Here is a 10,463-nt window from a genome sequence, read left to right as displayed (position 1 = left end):
GAAGACTCAATTCATTTCTATTTATATATCACCAAATCACAACAACTGGTCCCTCAAGGTGCTTAAGTTGAAAACTGGACGTTTTCAGATTGGCTGATTGTTAGGATAATCATTAGAGTAATAATGTGGTCGTTTCAATCGGGTAAATTGTCTAGGAAATGTATTCGGTCAGTGTAATTTTACAAAAAGTGTTAGTATATTAGAGAACTGTGCCTTTCACACAATTATGCAGGTTAAAATATACAGTTCTTTAAGAAAAGCCGGAAAGTAACTGATCTGTTGGTATTAAATGTGCATTTGTTTAAATGTGAACTGGACTCATATGTGCATGAATAATGGCATATTCAGAATGCACATCTTTAATTTCTTAAAAAGGTGTGCACTGAACATTTCACAAACTGTGGCCACAAATTGGTCTTTTACAACATGCTAAAGTAACACTGAAACCAATGCAGGGAAAAGGCCTTGCCTTGTTTAGAAATGGGAACTAAAGTTGGTTTTAAGTGGGAATGGGAGTTAGCCTAAAAGCTTCAAAAAGCATCCCTTCTGACCTGAGTGCTTTATTCGAGGTAGAGTAAAGTACGGGCTGAAGAGCATTCAAACCAAGAGCTTTTAGTTCATTTGGTTTTAAGAGGCCTTTCTCCTCCAACGCTCCCACCTATTCTATCAGTATGCATGGAAATGTCCATGACCTCCACTCAAATGACTGCTCCTGTTTTCTTAGGGAATATACAATCCTCCACTCTCCGTGTGAACTTAAACCCTCTCACTCATCCAGCTCTCTCTACTTTTCCGTGACCCTTGAACTCTTCACAGCAGCAGCCGTGAAGTGACAGAATAGATGTAGAGGCATGAAAAGCCTCTTTTAAAGTAAAGCAAAAAAGAAAAAGCTAAAACATTTTGATAGCTGAGAGGTTTAGAAAAATGACTGAATTGCAAATGAAAAGGAAAAAAATAGAAGGCATGAAACTGATTAATTTTTTAATACTGATATTTTTATTATATTTGTTTTATACTCTAAAACCACAAAGTTTTGGGTGGTAAATCTGCTATCAGATTGAAATTTTGATCTAAAGGAAACAGATGCAGATGTACTGCAGCTTATCTCTTCATGGATCCAGGGATACTCCAGTTTTTGAGCTATTTATTTCAAAATCACAATGATTAACCTCCTGCCGGCAGCATATTGCACAAATCCAAAGATTGGGCACTGAAAGATTTCAATACACAAGCAAATTGGTTTTACATAAAAGCTACAGGTATTTTTCCTTTTTCACAGTCTAATCAGAAAAGCGCAGATAATAACATTAGGTGAGCTGGTTCCATTTAGGTGAGCTGGGGTCAGGGTTCTGCTCATGCTGACTCACTGAAATTGCTTACTGGTATATTTGAATAAAAGCCACCATTATCCTTGTTTTGCCTGAACTTTGTCCTGACCAGTTCATTTTTTCCGAGTGATTAGACTTCTATGGCAGTTCAAGCAGCAGCTGAAATGAATTATTCTGGAATTATACTTCAAGTCATGAACCAACTCATGATACAGATGTAAATTCTCCCACCTTATCAACTAACAGGAAGGTCACTCAAGCATGCTCCGGCATCATTTCTGAGGTAGTTATAAATCAGATATTTGAATAAGTTGAACTTTGATTTTTTTTTTTTTTTGGTGTGATTTTGATTACAGCCCTAAAAGATGCAGATGCAATATGATCCTCAGAGATATCAAGGTTATCTTCCATCCATCCATTTTCTTATGCTCATCCAATTCAGGGTCACAGGGGGGTTGGGTCCTATCCCAACTGTTATCAGGGAGGAGGTGGGCTACACCCTTGATGGACCGTCAGTCTGTCACAGGCCTAACACTTGAAAACAGACAACTCATTTCATAGCGTACATTCACACATTCAGTTGATGTAAAGTCAGTAATGACTCAAACATGGATGTCTTTGGACTGCGGAAGGAAGCCAGACTACCTAGAAAGAACACACACAGGCACCAGGAGAACATGAAAACACACAGAGAAGGACCTGTGCTTTCCCAGGGAACAGTGGCAACAGTGCTAACCTCTACACTGTGCTGCCCTCGGCTCATGTAGCTAAATGTTTTTCCTCCAAAACTTGATTGGTTTATGTAGATCTATACACACCAAAATCTACCTTTTCCATCCTCTGACTCAGGTCCAATTCCTGTGCCGAAGTGTCTCACATACACGCATACACACACATAGTCAGTACATGATGACTGATTCCTCCCCTGTCTTTATACAAGTTGAGCTGAAATCTCTCATCCTTCCCTTTTTGGAAAGAGATAATGACGCTCGTTTCATAGCTCAAAGAAGTCATTAATGTGTGACACAGCCTTGAATGTAGGATATCAAAGCCCTGCGGAGTGTGCCCACCCCTCTCGCCCACTAACGAGCACAACCTTGTTAAGATGGCAGAGATATGAATTAATCATCAGTCCACCCTGTAACAGGGCAGGAAATTGTTAGCAGCATCAGCTGTTGTGAGAAATGCTGCTTTTGAATTGCTCAAAAGTATAAAGCTTCTTACAAATCTGTCATCTCATTACAGAATCACTCTCAAATTTACTTCCCCAGATAAGTTAATGGACATGCTGACTCCTATGTAGTCTCATCCAATCTTTTTCATAGATGTGACGGTACAGGCAAGGCAGAAAATGGAATAAGATGAAAATTAGTAAGTCAGATATGACAGTCAAAGATTTGGCCAAATGCATGGCCATAAAAGACAGTACTATAACACTGATATAATCCCAGTAAGCCTAAACTTTGGCATTTCTATATCCTTTGTGCACTTGGTGTCCTCTGAGAAATAAAAGACTAAAGACACACATGCAGTGTCTTATGGAAACAGTAGAGTTTGCACGCACATTGCTGCTGACTGCGTAACACACCCACCAAACCTACCTCTGACACACTGGACTTTGAAGGACTTCTGCTAAAGTTTGCCCCTGTTTTCAGATTTAACATGATCCAGATGATGAGGCTTGTTAAGAAATGAAAATAAAAGCTAAAGTTAACCATAAGAGCTTTTGTGCCTGAATAAATTGTTGAATATGAATGAATAAACCATAGAGTAATTCTTAAAGCTGACATTGTAGTTGATTTAGTATGGTTTAAGTTTATTTTATGGGTCATTTATTGTCATATCTGTCTGCATATATGTTTATACCTTGTTTATATCTTGAGCTAATGTCAGTTATCTATTTGATATCTATCTACAGTTTCATTTCGGTGGGGTTTTGGCAAAGTCATTTGATGTCCTTTGTTTTTACAGAGAAGAACTCTGAATTTGTCTGGTAATAGATTGATCCCGACTGAGATATAATTTCTCCCATAACTTTTCATTTTCAGGAAACTGTTGCTACAGTTGGCTGTACTGTCACTAAACTAAGAACTTGCCTGTTAAGTTTCATTTTATTTATCACTGTGTGATTAATTTACAAAATAAATGTTCAGTAACTTTGTTTCTGACAAAGTATATGCAAAATTTATTAGCATCAACATACTTTCAGTTTAAAAACTCCAACTTTAGCATGCAAAGCTAAAATGCTAATCCTGCTAAACATCATTATCTGATGCTAGCTTAAAGAATCCCTTTTCCTAAGTAGATCGCAGAGCTTTTGCACAGTGTTTCTAGTGAACTGTGTCCTGAAGGACACCCTCACAGTCTTTGTTTGGAACTGCAGTAAATATTCACTCGGCTACTATAATCCTCTAGATTTTCGAGAGTGTACTGCCAGAGCTGTAAAACAGTGAGTTGATTAAAGCAATTCTGACAGTGCGAAGTCAGCAGAGTATTGCAATGATTCTGTTAAGTGGTACTCTGCGAACATTATGCCTACAGACTATGACACACATGGGCAAATATGGTGCAAGGGCTGGAAACAGAATCGAGGTGAATGACTACAGTGAGTCTGCACAGCTTGTTAACTCGGTTGCAGTGATATCACTGATATCACTTTAAAGACGTGTGATAAATTAAATGTTAACATATAATTTAGACAGATTTTACTTTTATGTTAGTAAAGTTTAGACTAAAACCTGTAACCACAGTTTTGTTATCCCGTGTGTGGCCCTTCGCTTGATCAAAGTCAGCCCCGTCCTTTAGCCTACCCCAGATTATTGGAATCCTAACGGTTTTTGGAAGGAGAATAAATGTAAATCTGTGGTCACAAACATACCTATTTTAGATATCGAAATATGCAGTTTTGTTACAAAGTATATCTTGCTTTATGAGACATATCTAGCAACAGTGTGATTCACCACGTGGACACTAACACCATGTTGCTATTGTGTGGCCTGTTTGTTTAATCCAGCTTCTGTGTCTGTCAGGAAAGTGGGCAATTTGCATGCTGCAAGTGCTCTTAATATAAAATGTTGAAGTAGGGTGGCTCATTCCCACATTGCATCCCCACCTTTCCTCCTTCTCTCCCACTTTTGGCTGTGTGAAGTACTGGTTGGAGAGCTGTAACAGGAGTATCATTCACTGTAATGGTGGAGCGTCCTCCTCCACAGCCCTCACTTAGATCACTTAATCCACTTTAGCAGTCCAGTGCTGTGCACTGTGTGAACACAGCACGTTCACAATGGGAGGTTAGAGTGAGACGCTGACCTGTCAGTTTGCACTAAAATGCCACACTAAAACACTCGAAACCCTTGTTTCTCGCAGCTCATTTAATATGGATGTAGAGAAGGCCTGCTACACACTCCAGTCAAAATCGGGATCTTTTCTGGTAAAATATATTTTTTGGGCACACAGTATACTTTAAAATGAACATAGATGGTTGTGTCCTAGGAATACTTTGAAATCAGTGAATATGTGGGATTTCTAAGCAACAGTGGACACACTGGATACTTTATTTGACCAGTTTATTCAATTAAATTCTATCAGTTCGGTGCAAAGAGGATTCTGAAGCAGGTTTCAAAATGTAAAGATGGGAATATATGGAAGGTTGTTTTAGTAGATTTAATGTTAAATCAGTTAAACAAAAGACAATCTGCAAACTGCAGCTTAGATTTTCAGTTTAAAATGAGACACAAGTGATTGACCTGCATGTCATAAAAACAATCCCATGTAATCTACTCAACAAAACTGACAATTTGAGTGCACTTTCTTTGGGTATATCAGTTAACCTTTCTCAGTGCATTACACAACTAATTCTTTTAAAAGATATATCTATGGTGTACCTTGCCTGTTGCCCAGTAACAGCTGGGACAGGCTCAAACCACAACCCTGAATTGGATAAATGGAAGGAAATAGATTTATGGACAAAAATTATGTCTACATTGGACATTTGCAATTTTAAATGAAGAAACCCCAAAACTATTTTAATGACTGTCCTCCAGTCTCAGTCCATCCATCAGAACAATTTAGAGAACCAAAAGTAATACACAGGATGTTCACTCATCTGGAATTCCCTGACTGTTTATTGTTCACCAGAAAAAAACAGTACAATAGTGCAGACCAGTATTTCTTGATTGACATTCCAGGTTAGGGTTAGTAATTTAACTCAAATAGTTATCCCAGCATTGCATATGTATAGACAAGCGGTGGCTGGGTTTCACATTTGCACTGAATAGTTACAGTTAGGGGTGAGGAATACTAATGCCCATTAGTATTAACAAGTATAACTAATTACAACATTTTCTTATTGTAGGTTGCTTTATCTAAAAAAATATTTTTAGACTGAGTGCAATACAAAAGTGCAAGGTGCCACCAACACAGGTATTGCAGGGAAAATCTACTTATTGTTATATTTCACATAGTCCCTAATACGTTAAATATAGCAGCTCCATAGACATTCACCTAACAAGTGAAAGATCCCTTGCTTGATTGGCAGAAGAAACCCAAATCTCTCAGATCCTTGTCACTAATACGTTTGCTGCAATATGTAGCAATAAATCTTACACTTTCTCTGATGCTTTTCCAGTGCAACTACAATGTGTTTTTTTGGGGGGAATTTAATTGCAATTAACTATGTTATCTGGTAATAAAATAGAACCTAAACAATACACAAGTCCTACAGACTTCTAGCTTAAACAGTAAAAGACGCTCAGACAAAACAGTCCACACAGTAATTTAATAAATTCAAGCACAGACTAGAAAAAAGAGAGCAAAGGCATTTTGTATCGAATGAAAAAAGCTCAACTAGTAACAGGAAATTTCTGCTGTAAGCTCGAATAATTACATGTTTACAGTAAAGTTATAGCCAGTCAAGCTAAATGCTCTACACATCATTACTGTTTAACAACATTTCTGTGCCAGATCTTGTTAGCCTTCTAACATGTAGCAGTCAGATAAGATGAGTAACATTCAGATTTGACTCTTGACATGACAGCGACTACAACCAAAGAGCATTTCCTTTTTTTTCCTTTTTAATGTTTTATCTAGATGAAGACTGAAGATAGTACAAGGAGGTGACACCAGATTTTATTCATTCAAGAGCAGAAAGCGCAAAAGAGCACTCAAGACAGCAAAGTGAATGAATCGTCATTTTGATCAGAAAGCATAGCTGAATTTAGCAAACAGGAATGTGAAAAAACATATTTATAACCACCTTCGAAATGTACAGTGTCTGTGTAAAAAAACAAACAAAAAACAGCCATAACAGTAAATTATTTTCAATACAGTCTCTCCTGTATGAAATCCAGTCAGCTCAACATACCATACTGTAAAATGTCTTTTTGTATTCAGATCAGTGCATTTATTACAAGGCTTTCTTTCAATCTGCCACATAGCCAACATGCTTCTATATAATGTATTTAATTTAAACTTTTCTTTTCCTAAAACAATCTGCCGATATATCAGTACATCCCTAATCAAGACCTTATTAAAATAAGATAGGTAGGTAGATCTCAGGCAGGTTAACACTAAGCATGAGTGCTTTATCAATTTTCAAAGTAAAGCAGTCATTTACAGTAGTTAAAAAAATGTGGTCACATTTCTTTTTTTCCCCCCTCCCATTTCATGAAATGAGAGCAAAAAGCGTAAACAATGAGTTACAGAAATACATTGCTGGCAACATGTCATTTACCTCAAAAGGAAATAGATGAATTCAGCAATAGTACAGGATGGATCTGAGTAATATAAGAACAGTTTCATTCATAGTCTTCAAATTCATTCTGACAGGCACTACTAGTACATCCACAAAGCAAGTCTATATCAGTCTTTCTTGTTGCCAAATTACTCCAAAGTACTAAAAATCTCATATCAAACTAAACTAACCTAACAAAAGTTACTGGCAGTAGCTAAACCAAGAGATTGGGTTTAGGCACTCAATTTAAAATTATTACTGTTTAACATATGCCTCCTGATAGTTCAGTTTAGTAAGAAAGTTTAAAATGCCTGTTTAGGATAAGCTGGCATCCATCCTGATTGGATGATTATAGGTTAGAATCTTGGTGACATAAATCTGTGCTAGTAACTTATTGTGTTGTGTTTACATTCCTGTAGATTAATGTGATGTGGGACTGATGTTATAACTATGTAATAACACAAATGAATTACAAGCAACAAACAAGTTTTTAAAGCTTAAAAACAGCAACAAATATCAAAGAATAAACACTTTTTAACTCCAATAGTTATTTTTTCTGGTTAACTCCACTGGTCAATAGTGTGTTCCAAGTGTTTGAAATAAAGTTTGGTTCTGGAAATTTGTGATCATTTCAGCAGTACTGTTGATAAATGATCCTTGTAATTAAAAAGGATCCTTAAATGTTCCAAGACACTCAAAAACACTTCCAACAGAGGAGACACATTTCAGTTCTGCGTATGTAACTGAACGCAGCAGGACAAAAGGAGGGCAGAAGTATAGCGTAAAGGCACTGTGTTATTTTTACAAGCCAACAGACGTAAATCCAAGACAAATCAAGACCACATCGCTGACCACTTGTTTTTCCCAAAGGTTTTAACAGAAAATCCAGGCTGGAGTGACTGACCTCCAAACACCAATAAATCTGTTTTACTGAAATCTATCAGTAGGAAGCCAGCGAGCATCCAGAGAAGTCCGAGCTAAGGGACAGAGACAGTGCAAAAGTCAGTCAGTAGAGAGGGCATTGAGGGCAATTCTGTTAGTTTGTTCAGTGCCCACAGAGTCGAAAATACAGAAATAAATACAACACACACACACCCGCGCACACACAAACAGCTCTTACTTCACTCAGAAGCTGAACTACAAGAACAAATTCAGGAACACAGGTAGAAAATGATGCTGTAGGTAAACAAACAACGGTATTTAAAGGAACAGTTCTTCTTTTTCTTTTTTTTTGGCAAAGATTTTGATCAGAGCTGTGATTTCCCAAAGCGTTTGTGGCTGCCTCCTTGTGGCCTTCAAAGGTATTTCAATTGGGTCTTGAAAGGGCTTGCCTGCCCTAAACCAAACGCCCCCAAACAGTATTTATGATCATATTTTATGTTTATATATTTACATTTTAAAACATAACCAGAACTCATATATATACTCATAAAGTCAAGCTGATGAATTAAGTTACTGGCTTGTTCTACCTGTTTTGTGTATTTTCTAACTCATCGTTGTTGGGAAAATGTGTTGATGAGAGCTGTGATTATTGTTTTTGGCTGGTCGCACAAAATTTTAAGATTTCAAATCGTTTGGCAACATTTTTAAGTTTGGGAATGAATGGATTAGAAGATCAGCACTACACTCTGTTAGTCTAGGAACCCTTTCATTTATCACCTGATGGAACAATAGCCAACAGTTTGGACCATCCAGTATAGCCATTAATTACAAATGAAGCTAATAAATACAATGAAAACAAAAACCATGATCATTATCTCATTAGACTACAGTTAGTAGTTTCTAGATTGTATTTAATAGGATACTTTTATGTATATGCAACCAGTGTCTCCTCAGAGTAATAGATCAATTCTAACTACACATGGTAACCGGAAAGCTTGTGGTACCTGAAATATCATCCCTTGTCTCCAAATTTTGCATATTCATATGCAGTGTTCCTTTATCAGATATTTTTAGGTGTAAATCCTTGTTGCCTGAAAATCTCACAGCAATGACCAGATATCTTGTAGTAGGCATAGTTGAGTATCCATACTAATCTGAGCCAGGCTTAAGTCCTCCTGGCTGCATCTAGCATTCAGAAAGTCTTATTGATCTTATCTCTAAAAAAAAAACTGAATATATGAACATGTTTAATAAGAAACTATTCTAAACTAATTCTTGATGGACAATACTATTTTAAGCGGGTCTGACACAACCTTTTTAGATAGATTGTTATGAAATTTGTTGATGTTTTTCACAGGTGGAAGCTTTTTCTTACTGTTATTTAAAATAAAAATAAAAAGGTGTATATATTCATAGCCCAAAGAAGGAAAAATCAGTGTGTTGAAATAACACACTGTACATGAATTCAAGCCATAACTAACCAATTAAAGATGAATATACTGTCTCACATTTCGATACCATTTAAAAAACGGAGCCTCTGATATATTTGCTTGAAAAACCCATTCACATGTGCGCAAGTGCTATATTTTTGTGTGTCCTGCACCCTTTGGATGAATGTGCCATCGTCACAATTAAGGCGACACATCTGCAGGATGCAGTTAAGCACAGAAATAATGAGGGGATGTCAAAATGGGAAGAAAGCTCAGCTGCAGACTCAAAACACATGGCAATATAAATGGCAAAAAAGTAACCAAATTGTTGCCCCTTTATTTACACCATCAGCATTAGTTGTGTGCAGGTTGGCTGTTGATATTCCAGAGTAGCCCAGAAGCACTACGGCTCTGATCTGCCACCTAGTTTGCATACATTTTAGCCTCCATGTATGTATAAAGTACACAGGCAGATTAGTATGTATGTGAACAGTCATGCTTGTTTTACAGTCTACACACTGAAAAAAGAAAAATGATATAAGAGGCTTAAGTGAAAAGTAACATAAAGGAATGTTAACAGCCCAACAGCATTCACTCATCCTCACAATAACACAAAGTCACTTAAAAGGAAAAAAAAAAGATCTGTGCTTGGGTCCGCTTGTTGGTTTTGATCCTCGACTAGCCAGAAGGTCAGGAAGTCATGGTCCAAGAAAATGTTTGGTTTGTTCCTTTTAGGTTTATCCTATACACATAAAAAAATGTACACAGATGAAGGAGACCTCACGGTTGGATGGAAGGATGGCCTTCTTGTTTAACAAGCACAGCTATTAGTAGATGACCTCATAGACAGTTGCCTTCTTATCTCCTGATCCCGTCACAATGTACTTATCATCAATGGAGATGTCACAGCTCAGCACAGAGGATGATTCTTTTGACTGTCGGGGGAATAAAAGATGCAAGAAAATGTATAAAAAGGGTGAGAAAGATGAAGGCTACGCAGACACACGACTTTCTTGTTATTGTAAAGACACAGAAGGTTGTTGAATTCACAATAGCTGCAAAAGTTCAGTCATACAGACTGTTGTATTTTCA

At 37.1% G+C, this 10,463-nt stretch overlaps 1 protein-coding gene across 2 annotated transcripts in view; it reads right to left on the bottom strand.

The window, feature by feature from the left end:
* Positions 1 to 6,439: 6,439 nt before the first annotated feature.
* Positions 6,440 to 10,463, bottom strand: part of LOC146697346 (transducin-like enhancer protein 4) — a 43,684-nt gene continuing 39,660 nt past the window's right edge. For both annotated transcript variants that reach the window (XM_085476038.1, XM_085476039.1), the window contains exon 20: positions 6,440 to 10,306. In XM_085476038.1, coding sequence (XP_085332164.1) covers positions 10,199 to 10,306 — 108 coding nt within the window. In that variant the 3' untranslated portion in view covers positions 6,440 to 10,198. The remainder of the gene's footprint in view (positions 10,307 to 10,463) is intronic.

This window comes from Copadichromis virginalis, linkage group LG12 (genome assembly GCF_057382275.1).
Source record: "Copadichromis virginalis isolate Kocher_CV1m ecotype Utaka linkage group LG12, C_Virginalis_male_GT1.1, whole genome shotgun sequence".
Classification (NCBI taxonomy): domain Eukaryota; kingdom Metazoa; phylum Chordata; class Actinopteri; order Cichliformes; family Cichlidae; genus Copadichromis; species Copadichromis virginalis.
This window is presented reverse-complemented; position numbering and strand designations above follow the sequence as displayed.